This window comes from Cyprinodon tularosa, unplaced genomic scaffold, assembly GCF_016077235.1.
Source record: "Cyprinodon tularosa strain WSP-4 unplaced genomic scaffold, ASM1607723v1 ctg282, whole genome shotgun sequence".
Lineage (NCBI taxonomy): Eukaryota > Metazoa > Chordata > Actinopteri > Cyprinodontiformes > Cyprinodontidae > Cyprinodon > Cyprinodon tularosa.
The window spans coordinates 788,298-808,852 of NW_024038988.1; the positions used below are offsets into that span (position 1 = coordinate 788,298).

The following is a 20,555-nucleotide window of genomic DNA, read 5'->3' on the forward strand; positions in this document are numbered from 1 at the left end:
CTAGCGTTAGCGTGGCTATCGAGCAAGTTTTATCGGAATTACAGATTATTTCTTCACTGAAAGAAGAGCAAAGCATTGCTCTGGAGGCTTTTCTCAGAGGAAAAGATGTTTTTGCTCTTCTCCTGACTGGTTTCGGCAAGAGTTTGATCTATCAATTGGCTCCTCTTCGTCGTCGCTCTGTTACGTCATATGCTTCGTTGATCTGATTGGTTTATTTGGCCCGTCTATTACCAACATAGGCCAATCAGCTAACCAATATTTTCGCCCCTTCCCAAAATTACTTCAACAGAAGGTTTCCAGATGGATATGCGGAGCAAATCCATCTGGCGGAGTCAGGTTAGCTTTGGAGCAACTCAAACCAAAAAACACAGCAGTCTGTCAAGCCATCTCCCCACTTAACAGTTGATTACATTTTTTTTTTTTCAAAGATACGGTCTTTTTTATGTTATTAACTAGTGTTGCGCCGATGCCATTTTTTGGCCCCGATACCGATACCTGGCTGTGCAGTATTGGCCAATACTGATACCATCTGTTTGAAATTGATTTGCGTCTATATATGAAGAACTGCATACTGCTTGGATGTAAAATAATTGCCATCATGGCTTTGTCAAGCTGCTGCCTACCTTTGTGAAGCAGGAAAAAGACAAAAACAAATTGAATCCAGTAGAACTTTTTATTGCCTACCTGGAATGGGTGACAATAGTTGGCTCTCAAAATGGTATCGGTGCCCTATTTGTCGGTACTCGCCGACACTGTTACCACTATTTTAGTACAGTATTGTGGCCCTGTCTGATACTGGTATAGGTGCAACACTTATTACCATTACAATTTGAATGAAACCAACATTAAATCAGAGTTTGAATAGTCTATGACCCCAAAGTGACCTGCAAGCCCCTAAGATGGAGTAATGTTATACACATTATATGTGTTAAGAGAAGTAAATAGACACGTTAGCCTGTATCGTTTTTAAAGTTGTCCACATACATGCAAACTAAATTATGGCTAGGTAAATCAATTGTATCTCCTGTATTACTTCTAAATGCTGTGGCGATGCGACTCTTTATTTTGAAGGACACCAGCTTTGCTAATGAGTAGGAGTATTCGGTGATGGGCGCGGATTAGGGTTTGTGAGCACAAAAGGTGAAAAATAAAAGGTGTGCAGACATATAGGCAAACCTGCGTAAATGTGTGTGGGTATAAATCATATGCGCATGTTATGAAGTGGGATGTCCTGTCTTGATGACACTTAGCCCTAAAACCTGCAGCGCCGCTCTTATGTAAAAGGAAAAAAGTGCTTTTCTGCATTTAGAGAAACACAAGACAAACAACTAAAATCACAGGTAAGTGTGTCTTGAGTCTTTTAACAGCTATGCTCAGCTTAAGTTCGTAGGGAAGCGGCTGTTCCAACCATCGCATTTCCGAATTCTCCCGAGTGGTGCAAGACTTTACACGAGTGAATAAAGTGAATGTGATTGGTTGATTATCAAGGGGGCGGGATTGTTGAGGCGGAAGATTTGCTAGCAAGTTAGGTTGTGGCCGGTTTGTCGGAAGCATCTTGCTAACCAGTTAGCAACTTAGTGCAACAATGGGAAATTCCATTGGGACCATGTAGCACTAAATTGGTGACTTAGCAACGACACTGTCAAGGAACGCTATGGACAGCGGAAACATGCAAGAGGAGGAGAGTTTAGTGTCGGAGGTCGTGGATGACTCTCCTCCGTCATCCATTTTCTTATTTAGAGGAGGAAAGCGGGGACGACCGAATTTAGGTGTTCAGGCTGACGTAGAACTAACTGGCCTGCATAAGATAATGAAATTTTAACACAGGATTTTTTTTTTAAATAGGAATTTTCTAAATTTTGAGAAAATATGGTCTGATAAAAAGTACATTTATAAACACGTTAAAGCCAGAATGATTTGACATTCAAATATGGCTCCCCTACGACTTTAAATAACTAAAAGGGTAATTTTGACAGTCAGACACACAGTAAACCTGGTGCTGTGCTGGCTGGCTACTCTTCCCATACATGATCCATCTCCATCAGCATCTGCATTGTTTCACCCACTCATCTGTGGTGTGGATGCTGGTGGGAAGGTAGAGATAGCCCACACAGTTTGGAGTAGACACAGCAATCACACAAATAATAATAATTAAAAAAAAAACACTGACTATGACACACACTCCCAGTTTAACTCTGAATCTGCTAGGAGGGGGAAAAAAAGTCTGAATGCAACTTCTGCATATTAAAATGAGAGACAGGGCGGATATTTCAGACACTACAAGCATGCGTGGGATATATTGACATGTGATGCATGTTGCAACAAAAGGTAAATGGTTTCCAATTAAGCAAACTATAAGTGTCTCCCTCCACCCTATAGATAATAATTAAGTGCGCTAAGGTTGAATGAAATTCTCCATATATGACATGGAAACCAAGCACCGCCTATACAGCAATAAATAAAGAAAGATCATATGAAAATAGAATATTAAAATAAGAGCATGCATAGGTTTTGATCGCTCCTTTCTTTATTTTTGGTCTTACCTGGTCGCTGGTTGCCAGCTCCTTCTCCAGCTGACGGTGCTTGTTGTGCCACACCAGATAGTGGACAGGATAACGACTCTCCTCCAGAGTTTTCTTTGCAGAAATCATCCTCTCATCATACTTTCCTCCTCCTCCTTTCCTCTGGTTTTCCCCCACAGCGGATCGCAGAATACTTAGTGGTAATATTACCCCTGTTTAGTCGTGCCAACAATCCTTTATCGACGGTGATGCCCAAAAGGCGTGTAGCCTTACGCGTCAGGAGTGAGCGGACCCCCCCTTTGGCATGTCGCCTTGGAATAAAGTGAAATGTCTTTAAACAATAATAAAAAAAAGGAGATGAAGCTCCTGTCTTGATTGTCTGAGCAGATTAAAACAATGCGCCTTGAGTTCTTCTCCACTCCTTGCCTTCCTCTCTTTCTCTCTCTCTTCCTTCTATCCTCTCCTCCCATCCGGTGCTGCTGACTGAGAAGCATGCACTGACAAGCCGCAATAAAAAATTTGCTCACACCCAGCCAATCAGCTGTCGGGGATGTATTTATAAAAATAAAAAAAGACAAACCCAAAAGAAAAAAAAAAAAAAAAAAAAAAAAATATATATATATATATATATATATATATATATATATATATATATATAAATATACATGCATGTATATATATATATATATATGTGTGTGTGTATATATATATATATATATATATATATATATATATATATATATATATATATATATATATATATATTTATATATACAGATATACATACATACATATACATATATACAAATATACATACATACATATACATATATACACATATATATACATACACACACGCATATATACACATATATGTATATATGTGTATATATATGTATATGTATGTATATATATATACGTATATATATATATATATACATACACACACACATATATACACATATATACACATATATGTATATATGTGTATATATATATGTATATGTATGTATATATATGTGTATATATGTATATGTATGCATGTATGTATATCTGTATATATAAATATATATGTATATGTCTGTATGTATGTATATATGTGTATATTTATATGTGTATATGTATATATATACATATATACACGTATAAATGTGTATATATATGTAAATCTTATTCATGTAAATCTTCATATTAGCTAATCAAATATATTCATATATGTACATATATACATATGTATATTTATATAAACATTTAATATATATATATATAAATCTCAAGATTTAAATCTCAAGATTTACATATGCGAATATTTTTCCTTTAATTTTTATCATGTAAAGTTCTGTTCAATTAATTACAAAAGCAACGAGCGCACATTGTATATTTTATTTACTATTTATACAGAAGTATCCTATATTTGTCAAGTTTGAAAAGGCATGAAAAAATAAAACGAGGCAAATTTCTAAACTTTTCTTTTCTTAGTTATTTTTTGGTTTCAAAAATAGCTAGCTCATCTGCAATATTTATCTGGGGCTACTTAATGTTTGACATATATTTTGGGTTAGAGGTCTATCCAGCCCACCCTACTGACGCGCCCTGTTTCCCTCTGGATGTTGAGTGCGGTATGGCAAGCCGTAAGAGTAAATAATACTCTTTTAGGAAACACTTCTACTTATGCGTGACACCCTTCTACTTATTTTAGGCTCTGTTGCAAACCATTGATACTTTGGGAAACAACATTTCTGGTTAGTGTTTTATTTTTTTATCTGCTCATCCATGAATAGAATGACTTAACAACAATGTTAAGTAATTGTCAGAAAATTAATTGGTAGAAAAACTCAAACGCTATTATTGCCTCACATGTATTTAGTGACCCTCCACACTATTAGTGGTTCAGATTTGTTTTTTGTGGAGGACCTTTCTGAAGCAATATTTCCCCGGCCATTCCATACATCTGGGCAAAGTCCTGTAGCTAAATGTTAAAGACACTTAAAGCTTTTCATTGATGGTATATATGAAGGAATGTGGCTTTGGTACATTTCTCTTCCTTATGCAGGAAAATGGCATCTATCGGTGAAAGTCCATTTTATAGGGGGAGTAAGTACATAATACTTTTTATTGAGCTAATTTTTGCTTGAAATGTGTGCATAGTTTGTATAAGACTCTACAACATGTTAAGACACCATCTTAGCCGTATTTTAAAAATTTTGTCATGTTTTTTTTTTTTTTAAATGAAGGAATGATTCCTCAGAAGCATAAATATTTTTATCCAAAAAACTTTTTGAAATAAATTTTAACTCCATTATTAAGATATAATAAAAGATAAGATAGACTTTATTTATCTCACAACAGAGGAAATTCTCTAAGGAACAACAGGAGGTGGGACAGAAGGAAAATGTGCATTGTGCACAAATTCAGGCTAAATATATATATATATATATATATATATATATATATATATATATATATATATATATATATATATATATATATATATATATATATATATATATATATATTTTTATAATAGGTAATAAATAAAGGAAATTAACAGGAAAATGTTGAAAACATTGCAATAACACCGGATTGATTCACCTAAACTTTCTTTTTTTCAGCAGGTTTCTGTTCTGCAGCAGAAAAGATCCATTCACACAAGGATCATTCACTAAGAAACCAGCCTTCAAACTCTCATAAAATATACATGAAATCAATGATTACAGGTGAAACAATCCAACAGAAAAAGTCTGTATGTGTTTTAGAATAGTGACTCAGAGCTGATTGATCGAATGCTCTGAGGAACTTCATCCACCACATTTGTATAGATTTACACTGCAAAAAGTTTCAATCTCAAAAGTCTTTTCTTTCTTAAAATTAATGCATTTTTTCTTGAATTAAGGAGGTAAGTGAGACATTTTGCCAATGAAACAAGGCAATTTACATTTAGTTTAAGAAAAAACAATTGTATTCTCATATTTCAAGTGCATATTATCTAATTATCTTATTTTAAGAGTAAAAATTACGGAAGAGGATTAGGGCCACTGGAAAAAAAAATGTTAACTGATTTTTATTTTTTTATTTTATATCAGTATAGTATGGGAAAAAAGTCAGAATTATGACTTTTTTCCCATATTAAACTGAAATAAAATTAAAAAATCAGTTAACTTTTTTTTTTTCAGTGGCCCTAATCCTCTTCCGTAAAAGATACTCATTCCATTGGCAAATCATGTTATTTATCTGCTCAAATGAAGGGTAAATACACTTAAATTAAGACATTTTAACTTTTTTAAGATCATTTTTGCAGTGTAGAACAACGACTTCTGTGTTTTTATATGAAGGGACTTCAAACTGTTCTGTGTGTTTTGAGTTGGTACAATGCCCATCAGAGCTGGTGAGAAGTTCTAGTTTTTTAACTGACAATAGAACCTGATGCCATGGCTGCTGACATTGTTGTTAAAAGACAGAGGTTTGATGTTGACTAAACAGTGATGTAGGAGACATAAATGGTTATGTGGTGTATGGTGTGTCTCGGAGGTGGAGACTCAAAGGGAGGTGGATGTGCACCAAGGAAGTAGGTGTGTATAAGTGCGCACTCACCTGTCTCACTGATGAGAAGAGTAAGGGTGGGGCTGCCGTAATTTTGTTTGACCGCTTCATTTCACTACGTTTCATATTATTTTGTTTCAGTATTCATTCGTTTCCTATATGAATTAACGGATCTAACATTGTTTGCCACAATCATCTCTGCTGCGCTGTCATTAACTCATGCTGGTGCTAATAAACAAAACAAAAGCATCCTGGATTCCAGCGTATCTGTAACAATATAAACATTTAAATGCGTGACAAATAGGGCAAGAAAGGAGGACCCAACTCAAACTCTTAGCTGCCTATAGGATCTTTAAGGAAGCCGCTATAAGTGATGAGTCCAGGCTGGAAGTTTACAGTAGATCTTAAATGTTGTGTTGTACACTCATGCCACAAGTTCTAGATCATTGGTGGTGAGAGACCAAACAGGCAAACAGTAAATGAGAGACGAAATGAAAACAGCATGAGTATAGGTGGATGAAACAAGGGCTGTTAACAAATGTCTGATTTTAGTGGTAGGCACAGCTTGTTTGTTGTAGTTTCCTTTTCAGACAAGAAATGTAAAAGAGACGAGGGTCAAGGAGCACACTGATATACTTATAACTTGCACTGAAAAAAAAGATCTAGAAATAAATAAAAATGTCTTAAATTAAGTGTATTTACCCTTAATTTGAGTAGGTAAATGTGATGGTTTGCCAATGGAATGTGTGTTTGTACTCTTAGAATAAGATAATTAGATAATAAGCAATTGAAATAAGACAATGCAATAGTATTTTCTTATTTTGAATGTAAATTGTCTTGTTCCATTGGCAAAATGTCTCTTTTACCTCCTCAATCCAAGAACAAATGCATTTATTTTAAGAAAAAAATGACTTATCTAGATTTTGATTTTTTCCAGTGTGTCATAAGAGGTTTGTGATTGATAAACATAACTGAGATGGACATTTATAAATCCTTCTTGGGAGAATAAACAGACAGATATTCCGTCTTTTAAGGTTGATAATGAGGTCCTGAATCCTAAGGCAGGAACCTCTGCTCTTACAGTTCAGTCCATGCCCAGAGGACGAGGTTGGTTCCAGCCTGTTGCCTGCCAACAAGACGCGGGGGGCGCCGCCCAGAGAGTCCCAGTCGCTGAAGTCCCGGAGGTCGGAGGAAAGGCAGGGGATCAGAACCGAGCAGAAGAATGAAGGCAGGATAATTCAGAGGGTGAGACCAAAGCCGGTGTGGAGGATGTGCTCAGGAGTGAGAGCCGGGAGATCAGAGACCCAAAGATGTACCGAAGGGAAATCAGGACGGTTCCAGGTTTAGCTAACCGAGAGAATCTAGCGGGAGTCGGAGGGCAGGACAGGCAAACAGATCAGAACAGGGACGGCCAGGCTCAGAGGTCCAGAGACAGAACGGATAAGGCAATCAGAAACACTCAGATACCCTAGAGAACTCTCACCAAAGGCTTGAATAATCTAGCACTGATGACTGGTAGAAGGCTGGTTAAATAAAGGCTGAAGCAGGTGCAGAAGATGAACGGTAATAAGAACTGGGCGGGGCTATGCAAATGGAGAAACGAGTAATCAATCCAGACATCAGCGCCAAAATCATGACAGAGAATCACTGATCAGGTGTTTTTTTTTACGAACGTTGATAACCTTATTGTACAAGGTTTTCTCTAATAATTTTAATATTGTTCAGAGTACTGTTATTGTAGCCTGACGTAGTCCTACTCAATTCTAGTCAGAATATGAGTCTGATACTGCTCCATAGAGCTGTGATTATGGGGCGTGTTTTGAACGAACCAGGAAAAAAAATGCCTCTGCACTCAATCGGATAGACCTACAACCAATAAGAGCAACGGAGTGCGTGACGTATGTTAAGCGACGCATAGTTGTTGTCAACAAAAATCAAAGCGTGCAGTTGGACGTCTAGAATAAGAAGATGAGCCTTGATCGCGTTTCTCTGTTCCTCTTTTAAAATTGATTTGCTGTCGATATCTTCTAGAACAGACCTAATAGCAGAATCTACTCACCTAAACTCTCCAGCGGCAGCCATTGTTGTTGTCACCCAATGCGCGCTTTGGTCACGTGGTTAATTACGTTACTGTTGATCATCTGTCCATCATCGTATAAAGCCCGCCCTGACAATTTGATTGGATCGCCAGAGAGTGGGCGATCATACTCGCGCCACTATGGAGCAATGCCAGACCGAACTTCCCAACCTCAAACCTTGTGGGCGGGACTAAGTTCGGAATGGCACCCAGGCTACTGCTATTGGTCTGTAGTTTGAAAAAATCTTAGATGCTAATGTCAGAGATCAGCTCAGGAGTTGATAAGGTAAGAAAATTCTGACCTACGGTTTGTCTGATTTGCTTTCATTTAAGATTTTTAGATGGGGCCAAACAACATTTTGCACTTAAAACAAGTGTTGTGCCGATGCCATTTTTTGGCCCCGATACCCGATATCTGGCTGTGCAGTATCGGCCGATACCGATACCATAATAATGTAAAATAATCATGGCCAAAGCCATCATGGCTTTGTCAAGCTGCTGCCTACCTTTGTGAAGCAGGAAAAAATCTAATACAAAGTGAATCCAGTAGAACTTTTTATTGCCTACCTGGAGTGGGTGGCAATAGTTGAATAAACTTATGGCTTTCAAAATGGTATCGGTGCCCTATTTGTTGGTACTCGCCGATACCGATACCACCATTTTAGTGCTGGATCGGGGCCCCGTCCGATACTGGTATCGGTATCGGTGCAACATTACTTAAAACAATTTAGTGTTTGGAATCAGTATTGTTTAATTTAGCTGGGGGGGACGTCGAGTTCCAGCAGGAAGCTCTCTTGCACTTAGAAAGAGACAATGAGTACATTTCTATTCTTTGTAGACCTGGTAATCAAAAGATCATGGATTCGTTATAAGAGTGACAGGCAGTTATTGGGGAGGAAGCCACCAAAGTGGTCAAAAGTGGAAAACGGAGCCAATTGCATCACTGAGACACTATGGTGTAAATTATCCTCCAGAGAGAATGGAGTGAAACACATGCCACAAGCTTACACAGATCTAACTGCAGTTTTCTTGTTTGTACCAAAGTGGATTCCAATACTTTAATACATCTGTATGAATTTGCAAAGTATTTCTTTGAGTTGAGAAGATGCAGAATTCGTATTTTAAATACCATACTTAATTTCACAATAAAGGAAAACAAACCACAATAATAGAAAGGTAACGTAGACTCTACATCACGACATTACAAGAGCAATAACTTATGCATTGTATATTGTGTAATAAGTATTTGATACCCTGTGCAATAACCTGTTTCTCTGTAGTTAACACCCAGTGCAATAACTATATATATATATATATAAAAATATTAATATCCATATTATTCTCGTAATTTTACGACTTTTTTCTCGTAATGTTAAGACTTTATTCTCGAAATAGATGAAAAAATAAATCTCTAGCCTGGCCCTAATACTCCGTCGTGTTAAAGAAAAATGATTATTTTTTAGACTTTATTACAGTTAATCTTATGGCATGTGTAAACACTCTCACTTGAACATATTTCTTAATTTTGAACAAGGCTGTGTTAATGATTTAAAACTACTAATGGGTAAGTATTCAAAGCACAGGAGGCCCCCCCGCATTCCACAAGCTGTCTGTGAGAGCTTATCTTGTGTTTTATGACTTTAGGAATTCTAGATGCCAGGACAAGCTTTCCGCCTTTTCTTGTTAAAACAAAGAAGCAAATGACCCCAGATGTTTGCAGTAAATAAGGGGAAGCCCTAGCAGTGTCAGAGATGGCGTTTGGTTGGAGGACCGAGGGCCAGCCCTTTTTGAATGGATTAGATACAAGAGGATAAAGCTTTCTAAATAGAAGAAAAAGATCAGATTTGCCCTTGCAACTCTCCAAAGATGTCTCTGTACTCTTTGCTTTCTTTCCTCCTATGTCAGGTAATGGAATGTATGTCTCTGTTGTTCTGCAGTTTCTGGTGTAGGTTTGTGCATTGTCTTATTTCTAAAGTGTATGCATTGTCTTATATTGGATTAAACTCTGTAATTCTGTGACGTCAACACGCAATGTTGGTTTTATTACCAAACGCAGCTCGCCGAGTGGACCTGGGGAAGGGAAGAATCAGAAGCCAATCTTTTTCCAAAGTTAACTATGTTAGAATATTTTCTTCCTTTACAATTGGGGGCTCGTGCCGGTTCTGGAATCTCGGCGCGCGGCTGTTTGGTCCTGATTGATCCGTTTCGGCCCGACGCTTCGGTGTGGTAAGACAGTATTTGATTATTTTTTTGTTGTCTGAAGCGCCGTGTGGTCGGACCGGGGCTGATTTGCTGTGTGCGGCCTCACAGAATTCAGATGCTGCAGAGGTAGATAAAATCCCTTCTAAAAGAGTCAGTTGTTTAAGGATTTGAATAAATACACATTACAGGGAACTGTGGCTAGTTCAAAACAGAGCCTTTACGTTAACTCTGACTTAAGCTGGGTTTTAAAAAATGTATATTCTTTTTACCCTGAGGAGCAATGCCTGGGCCTCTAAAAAAGTATTTTGGAAATTTGTGTATTGGTTAGTTTTGGCTTGTATCAGCCGGAGATTTCGACTCATCTCCAGTGGACTTATAATTATTTGGGTTAATTGGATCGAGTTGTATCACTCATGGAAAAGGACTAATAGCAGGTTAATTGGACCGAGTTGTATCACTCGTGGAAAATAAAGGACTAATAGCAGGTTTGATCACCTTTCTTTGGCACCCTTAAGCGGGTTGCTTATAGTATAAAGAACTAAAATAAATTATTTGATTTAACACGGGTTCAATCGCTCTCCCCAGCTGAAAAAGAAAAAACCTTTTGTCACTGGGCGGATTGAGTGATCGAATAAACTAAATTGAGGCTTATTTTCGCCTCGAGCTTGACCCAGCTCTGAAGTGTAGGACTGAGAAGTTGAAATGAGAATAAAAGGGATTTGTAAAATTGAAATTGGACAATTAAAAGATGCGTCATACATTCTTTTAGCCGGCTCCTGACGTTTTCTTTTCTTTTTTTTCTGTCTTTTCTTGACTGAACTACAACGTTGTCTGTGTTTCTGTGTTTTGTATGTTTCTTTGTGTTTGTGGCTGTGTGTCTGTCTTCCCCCGTTATACTGTAGCCTATGTCCCACCACGCGCTGCTGTCTATTCGTCTGTCTGTGTCTGAATTGTGCTGAGATTGTGCGGAAGTGATTTGTGTTTCAAGATTGTGTTCTGAAATATTGTTAAATATTTTTGCTGGATGTTGTATTACTGACTTTCTGTTAAAATTTTCTTCTGTGGGACAGAGGTGTCTCCGTTTTGGATGCAAGTTTGTTTCACAGCAGGGGGACTGATTGACCCCCCTTATTTGCATTTTGGGAGTGCTTCAGTTCTGTGCTATTTCCAGCTCACGCTTTCAGGATTCTTGGATTTTGATGTGAATTGCTTTAGGACTGTGTTTTGTGTTGAAATGAAAAGTACAAAATAACAGATTTACAGATGTTTTTACTTTCTCAGCGGGTGAAATGTGTTGCATCAGTTCCAGGCTTGAGCACTGGAATGATCCAATTGTTTATTATAATACTGTAACATTGACAATCACTTAAATTTCTAGGTTTCCTGACAGGAGGGAACACCCTCACTGATTGGAACAGGAGAACATATGGATGTTTTTCTGCTTAACAGTGTTTTCTACACTGTTAATGTGGGACATGTTGAAACGCTAATGAATGACTTTGTTTCTTGTAGGACGATCTTCGTGTGCAGCCCATTTCGCATATTACATGACCACATGAACGGTTTTTGGGTTTTCCTACAGGGGGTATAGGTAGCCATTTAATAACAGTGGGCTATCATGAAATACGGTTGTGTGTATAATTTGGAGTTTTTAAAAAGGTTCACTCAAAACTGAACAATATTAGAACTATTGGATAATAATGTCTTTTTATTATTTTTTCAACCATGGTGTTATAATATTTGTGTTTAAGACTTTTACAGGATGAATTTTGGTTTGAAATCTGGGGTAACATCCTGCATCTTTCTTACAATGGGGTGTTGATGAGTGCTTGAGTGTGAATGAGAGTGAATGTGTAGGCTGATGGCCTTTGATGGGTTTTAGGATGCTCTATGTAAATATGACCTCAGTTTAGTGTGTAGCTGTGTGATATTTTTCTTATTTTAAACTATTTAGGTACACTGAAGGTTTTGTTTCATAAATATGTTTTTATTACTGCTTTAAGGGACAATTTTAAGGTAATGACGATTTCATATTTTGGTGTCACAATCTGGTTGAAGCTGAATCTTCTGCTTGTGCAGTGAAATTAATATGAAACGTGAATTCAGCCTTGGCTTAAAGCAGATAGATGTAGTTATTAGGAAATTGTGTTATCCACTTTGACTAACAACACTAACAAACTAACCTAAATTCTAACTGAATAAACTTGGTTTATATTTCATATGGGTGACTGATTGGACATGTTGAAATTTTAGCATAATGGGGGTAAGTTCTTCCATTTTTGTTTTTCCACCTCTAAATTGTTTTTCTTTTGGAAATAAGAAAACACAGGGGGGTGTTATAAAGATAAGACATTACAGATGGAACTTTGAAATTTACATAATCTCAGTCTAGTTTGAATACTAGATGGAAGATTTGGAGAAATGGTGGAACATCTTATGATATTTTTGGTTTTTCAGCAAATTATTATATAAAAGTGACATAGATTCCAAATTGTTTTCAAAATGGTAATTTTATTATATCAACAGGGGGAGAAGCAGAAGTAGACCCTAATTCCTGGTAAATTCTTGGATATGGTTAATGGTAAATTAGTTAATCAATAATTTTGATTTTTTCGATTCAACAATAGTGAATTATGGATTTCTTTAATGTAGAGTCATATGGCCTTCCTGCTTTACTACAATATGGTGTATGTGATATAGAAGCTTCTACTAAATTAGATTTGATCATCTCAAATTGAACGGTTTCAAATAACATCTATGCCATGTCTATTTACATTTAAAATTGTTGATAGATTTTTGCATCACTGCTGACTTTGATTATATACAGTTGGGTGTAAATTGTTAATTTTGAGGAAAATTTTGGTTAAAACTGCTATGGAATTCAAATAAAATGTAAATAATTTCTGAAATTTTAAAATAGGACTTTGTCTTGAAGCGTGGGACAATGATAAGGATGTTTGGTATTTAGTAGAACAATATGAAATTCATAACTATTTGACAAAGTGCAATTCAATCACAACTTTTATTGGTATCAGTACTAGGACATTTTATAGTTTATTCTAATTCTTTAATGACTTTGTGAGGTTGTGATTTTAGAATTTGTAGTTGATAGTTGGCAAAAGCAGAGTGAATGTCATCGAGGTATTGACGTTTATTGATTTTGAACAGTAAGTGTCATTATTTTCTTAATTCTGGCACATCCGATCGTGGACTATTTTAACAAATTTCTATCTATTCTTTTTGCAGTTCAGGATTTGGGGCAGTTGGCCGTTTGTGCTATAACAACAACAAATCTAGCGCCACACGGGAGGAGGCATCACAAGATAAATTTTATTTATAGTAGTGAAAGTAACAAAATGTGGCATATATAAGTTTTGCTTTTTAATTACTTTGTATTATTTTTTCTCTGGCAGTTCTCCTTCCTTCTGACTTGATGGCAATCTTGGGGGAAGGGTCTTTTGAGCTCAGAGATCATGGGAAGATGTATTTGAAGGGATCTTCTTGATTACCGCATCAGGCCGCTGTTGTTGCTGAACAAAGACATGATGATGCTGAACTGTGCCCATCTTCTGCTGGACTGCTGTATGAAAGCCAAACGCTGTTGAGCGATTACGAAGGTCAGTGAAGGCGAACTGTTACCTGGCAACAGATGTCTCCTTTGACTGTTGCTTTTCATGCCTGGCTGAAAACAAAAGGGACTCAGGCGTTATCTGTGGGAGTCTTCTATGGCTGGAAATCAGCAGTGAGTCGGGACCACAAAGATCATAGACAAACCCGGACGGGGGTTTCAGTAGATGACTGGTCTGCTGGTTTCTATGTCCTGCTCTGTCGACCACGAAAGGCTGACCAAAGTTCATCAAAGCGGGACTGTATCCAGATGTTTCTGCACTGCTGGAATGACTGCTTCTCTAGACACGTTCTGATTCAGCAGATAAAGAATTGGGGCATGGCAAGTCGCTCAGCGGTGGTCCTGTTGTGTGTTCTCATGTTTGATCCTGGATTCTCACCTCTGATCATGTGACCTGGGCGCCAAGGCCCACTCCTGGGGTTCCCGTCAGTCTGCAGGTTGGAGACGAAATGGGTGCCAACACAACTTGGTAGTGGTGAATAAGTTATTTTCTTTAAATTTTTGTAGTGTGTGATGCCATTGTTCTCTTCTTATTTTAGATATAGCACTGAGGCGCCCTGTTTTCTTCACGTCCTGCAGCCCTGCAGTGTAATTCTAGGTGTTGAGGACAACCCCATCTCCTGGGGTCAGAGGTTTTACGATGCAGTTAGGGGTTGGTGTGCACCAACTGTTACGACACTGCATTCCTCCATGATTCACTCTGTTTGTCTCACAAAATGCTAGTGTGTTTTTTTCCCTTCCTGCCTGAAAAGAATGGGCAGGGACTAACGATTGCAATTACATTTTTTTTAACTATAGCTGAATTGCATTGTGTGTTACGCTTCATCTACTAAGGAAGATGATCTAAATTTTATTTACATAGTACAGTGGCTATCATTCAGTAAAACTAAATCTAAATTTAAATGGAATTTGAAATTAAGGTGTTAAAGTGTATTGGGTGTCTATAGACTGACTTACTGAGCAAATGACACCAAGTTCTGTGTTGATTTCATAAATTTAATCAAACATTAAATTCTTTGATTGAGGTGTGCAGATTGTAACAGCATCTAGGACACCATGTTTGAATTGCATCCACCTGTGTTACATGAGGCTAAAGTTAGTGGTGATAGCGGATTTCATCTCAATGAGTTGTATAGGATTTTTATTGTATTCTATGACAGAACATTTGTTCTGTTATAGAAACAGGGGGACATGAATGGAATTGATCTGATAGGCAAATTTTTAGTTTGGATCTCTGCATTTACTTTTCGGAAAAAGAGGTTATTGAAGTTAAATCAAAATACATTAAATGTTTTACGGTGTATTACCAGCATTAAAGATGAGCTAACTATTTGGATATGAAATAAGTAAAATGTATAAATTGAATATACTAAACAAAATATTGACTATCAAATAATTTACATAAAATAGTGTTCTTAAACTAAGGAAGGTGATCATTGGATTGTTGTATCTCTATTCATATGTTTTAAAATAAGTTGTTTAACTAAGACATCCAGGAAGGTCTAAACTAAAGATTTACATCATTTAATAAATTTAGCTGTATTGAATCTCTCTCCAAAACTGAAAAGGCATTGATAATTGATAAACAATATAAAAAGGGTAATACATTATTCAATTAAATATTTTATAAATAGGTTTTCAAATGAATAAATGGATCAAAGGTAAAAATGGTTGAAATTTTTGGGATTTAAAATAAGATTGGAATAAAGTAGGTCATTTTTGATATTTAGTGACTCATGTAAAGCAGGCTGATCATTCTTTAAGGTTTTAAAAAATAGAAAATATGATGATTGAAATTAAATTGGTCTAAATTGGAAATTTACAAATTAACAGTTATGGAACTGCTTCTAAAATACAGTTAAGTTTTGGGTTTAACATGATAGGAAACTTTCATTTCTCATGTAGGCCTTATATAAAAAGAGGGTCAAAGGATGGTTAAAATACAACTCCAAAGTAGCAGATTTATAATACAAAAGGAAGACAGTGAAGCTGTCATAAAGTGTAGGATCAATCATTAACCAATCAACAGGGTTCTCTCCATATGAGCTCCAGACAGGACGGATGTTTCCAGGACCTGCTACCCGCATTCCAGGATGGAAAGGTAAGCTTGCACATTTATCTCATAAAGATTTCTTCAATGAGTTACAGGTCCTGGCAGCAGAATTTACAAAATACCAGACGTCACAGGAACGTCCAGGCTCGGGATCAGTTCGGGGAATCGACTGGGTGCGCCTGATGGTCATCAAAAGAAAGTGGTCTGAACCTCGCTTCGCCAGACCATACCGAGTCGTGGAGAGTACATCTCAGGCTGTCCGTCTACAAGAGAGAAGGAGACACGTGGTTCCATTGGAGTCAGCTGAGGAGCCAAAACGCACGCTGCAGGGCATACAGGAGAATCTACAGTCTCAACCTGCGGTCGAGGAGTGTCTGAGGGCCATCACAGCGCGGAGGAGGATCTGCATTTCCGGGCAGAAGTCTGCCAAAACCACTTCATTTTCCTGAATTACAAGGCTTAAAAGGCCCAGACAGGCACAATAATCCTGTTCCGGTGTCCTTCCATTGAGAAAAGGAGATTGCACCCTCTATTAAACTCACTGTTAAATTGGCATAATACTCCAATTTTCAGTGAGCAACGGACACTCAGGTGGAAAACCTGAGGTTTACAACCGAGGAGGAACACGTGAAGGATCCAGCTACAAGATCATCATTAATTTTTATGTGTTTATGCTATTTTGTAATTTTTATGTGTTTATGATGTATTTCTTGATGTTGTTATTGTTTTTTATTGACAAATTGTAGTTTTTGTGGTGAATATTGTCTTTTAAGTCTGCTGAGCATTTTTTAGTAATTTTGAGATATCTTACTTTTATTTTTTATTTTTTATTTCATATTCTGGGCTGATATTCCTATTGTGTGTTTGCTTCTCTTTCAGATAACTGAGTTTTATGATTTTTCATATTTGATAAGTGAAATGTATTTTTAGTTTAGTTTTTACTGGTTAAAATTTTGTGGTTCATCAGGTGAGTATTAAATTGTTGGACAGCGCAAGATACATTTGATAAGTTTAGATTATGGAGTTCAGCTTTAGACACATGGCCTGGCAGGGGACCTAGGAGGTGCTGTTTAAAAAAGGGGACTGTTATAAAATTGGGCTAATGTTTTAGTTTTTTAGTATACTAAATAATTTTTTGGTTCCTCTATTAGAAGGCTTAATCATTTTATTTGTGAGGTCTGTATGTCTCAGACCTCAAAACGGGGACTGTTAAAGAAAAATGATTATTTTTTAGACTTTATTACAGTTAATCTTATGGCATGTGTAAACACTCTCACTTGAACATATTTCTTAATTTTGAACAAGGCTGTGTTAATGATTTAAAACTACTAATGGGTAAGTATTCAAAGCACAGGAGGCCCCCCGCATTCCACAAGCTGTCTGTGAGAGCTTATCTTGTGTTTTATGACTTTAGGAATTCTAGATGCCAGGACAAGCTTTCCGCCTTTTCTTGTTAAAACAAAGAAGCAAATGACCCCAGATGTTTGCAGTAAATAAGGGGAAGCCCTAGCAGTGTCAGAGATGGCGTTTGGTTGGAGGACCGAGGGCCAGCCCTTTTTGAATGGATTAGATACAAGAGGATAAAGCTTTCTAAATAGAAGAAAAAGATCAGATTTGCCCTTGCAACTCTCCAAAGATGTCTCTGTACTCTTTGCTTTCTTTCCTCCTATGTCAGGTAATGGAATGTATGTCTCTGTTGTTCTGCAGTTTCTGGTGTAGGTTTGTGCATTGTCTTATTTCTAAAGTGTATGCATTGTCTTATATTGGATTAAACTCTGTAATTCTGTGACGTCAACACGCAATGTTGGTTTTATTACCAAACGCAGCTCGCCGAGTGGACCTGGGGAAGGGAAGAATCAGAAGCCAATCTTTTTCCAAAGTTAACTATGTTAGAATATTTTCTTCCTTTACAGTCGTATAGAAGTTATCCTGCCCCATGGGCTGAAGACATATTCATAAATACATTTCTAAAGATGATCTGAGCTGGAACAGACAGAGTACCTGATAGGTCCTTTGGACCCATTTCACTTTTTTCTTTAAAATTCTGTTTTAGTTACAATTTTGAAAATAAGGTAGTAGCTTTGGGATATTGAGATAGGATTGTATTTTACATCCGTTGAATATTATGTTGAACCAAAATGTAAAAATATATACGCTGCTGAAAATTTTCAGTCATCCAGGTCATACTCATTACACAAAAAGAAAATTAAAACAATCAATTGAAAAAAAAATATGTCTTGGGAGTTGTCATAAAATACAACTTGTATGTCGTAACTTTAGAACGTTATTCTCTTAATATTACGACTTTATTTTCGTAATTTTATGACTACTCTCCTTGTGACTTTTTTCTTGTAATTTTTAACTTTATTCTCGTAATGTTACGACTTTTTTCTCGTAATTTTACAAAAATATTCTCATAATATTACAAGTTTATTCTCGTAAGTTTACAACTTTATTCTCATAATTTTATGACTTTATTCTCGAAATGTTACGACTTAATTCTTGTAATTTTACGAAAGCTTTCTCTTAATGTTATGGTTTTACTCTTTTAATTTTATGACATTATTCTAATTGCAACTTTATTCTAGTAATTCTACGACTTTATCCTCGTAATTTTACAACTTCATTCTCGTAATTTTATGACATTATTCTCGTAAATTTACGACTTTATTCTTTTAATTTTACGAATGCATTCTCGTAATGCTATGGCTTTACTCTCGTAATGTTACGACTTTATCCTTAAAACTCGTCATTTTCCGTTTTTTTTTTAATGCTTTCCTGTACCTCCATACACATTGGCCCCACCCTGGTCCCCCTAATAAATCTGGTCTCGGACCGCCACTGTGAGTCCTTGGGATGAATAATATGACAAAATGTCTTGGTTAGAGGCACGGAAGAAGGGCTCCTCAACTAAACGTGTGGACCTGGTTGGTCGTTTGGTGCATGGCGCGTGTTTTGAAGCTGCTCTGCTTGTGGAGAAATGTCCTGGGCCGTGAGTAGTGAGGAAACAGGAAGCGATTCTTGTGGGATGGAAGAGGGAAATAGTGACAATGAAGGTTGGAAGATAGCAGCATCAAAAAATGAGAAAAAGCGGAAAAAACAGAGATCAGTTAAAGGGGAATCTAGTTCAGAACAATCCAGTGATGATCAATCCATACATTCCACAGCACAACAAAATGAATTCAAAGTCATATTCAAAGTCGTTAATCAGGCAGACTCTTTTACAAACTGGAATCCGGTTCACTTAACAAAAACCATCAATAAACTTGTTGGAGAAGTCAGAGGTGCCAGAATTCTGTACAGTGGAGACCTGCTAATTAACTGCAGAGACAGCGCCCAGCAAGGCAAAGCAATACGTATTAACAAAATTGACGGGATAAGAGTTCAGTGCAGCCTAATGGAGAACAAAAAGATCAGCAGGGGAGTCATTGGAGGAGTTCCTCTGAAAATTTCTGAAAAAGAGATTCTGGAAAACATAAGCGGTGCAAAAGTAAAAGAAGTAAAACGGTTAAAAACAACAAGAAACGGAGAAAGATCTGACAGTTTATCTGTACTAATTAAATTCGAGGAAGAGCAATTACCAAGCAAAGTATTCATCGGTTACATCAGTTACAATGTCAAAATCTACAATCCACCACCATTGAGATGTTTCAAATGTCAAAAATTCGGACACATTGCAGCAGTTTGTAAAGGGAAACAGAGGTGTGGAAGGTGTGCAGGAGAACATGAATATGGTAAATGTGGAAAAGAAGCTAAAATAAAATGCTGTAATTGTGGTGGAGAACATACTGCTGCTTATCGCGGCTGTGAAGCAAGCAAAAGGTCTGAAGAAATAAAAAAAATGAAATTTGAGCTTGGAATAACTTATGCTGAAGCTGCAAAAAGGATCCCATCTCAGTCAGAAAAACCCAAACCTACAGTTCAACACACGGCAAATTTCAAACCTCTAGAGAAATCTCCAAAAATTGATGAAGACTCACTAATTGTTAAAAAGACAAATTTTGTTCTTTTCATGGTGGAAGTGATTAACTGTACTGCTCAGACGACAAAAAAAACAGAAAAAATCAAAATAATAGTGAAGGCTGCAGAAAAATATCTGGATGTTAAAGATATGAACTGGGAGATGGTTGGAAGCATGATGGAAAGACCAATGGGACCATCAGAAACTGGCAGAGGTACGATGACCTAGAGTAAATTAAAATTATACGGGCAAATGTAATTTAGTATAATTTAGTATTATGTGGGTTTAAGTTACACAGGTTATTTTATTGTATTTTTTTTTTTTTTTTTTTTTTTTTTTTTTTTTTTTTTTTTTTTTTTTTGGGGGGGGTGAATCGTTTCCTGTTTCCTTGCTTTACTCCATATCAGTTGGTGGCGGTAATGCACATTTCACAAGTTTGCCAACCGCCATAAAATCTCATAAGAAGAAGAAGAAGAAGACAAAATGTCTTTCCATAGAGCTAAGTGGCAGGTGGAGAGCTGCCGTCTCTCGGTGAATCACAGTCATTGCAGGAGCCAGATTAATGGAAAGAA

At 36.8% G+C, this 20,555-nt stretch overlaps 1 protein-coding gene across 1 annotated transcript in view; it reads right to left on the reverse strand.

The window, feature by feature from the left end:
* ankrd13b (ankyrin repeat domain 13B) overlaps window positions 1-3,005 on the reverse strand; it is a 93,731-nt gene extending 90,726 nt beyond the window's left edge. The window contains exon 1 of the mRNA XM_038290490.1: window positions 2,544-3,005. Within this exon, the coding sequence (XP_038146418.1) occupies window positions 2,544-2,651 (108 nt within the window). The 5' untranslated portion in view covers window positions 2,652-3,005. The remainder of the gene's footprint in view (window positions 1-2,543) is intronic.
* Between the last annotated feature and the right edge of the window lie 17,550 nt (window positions 3,006-20,555).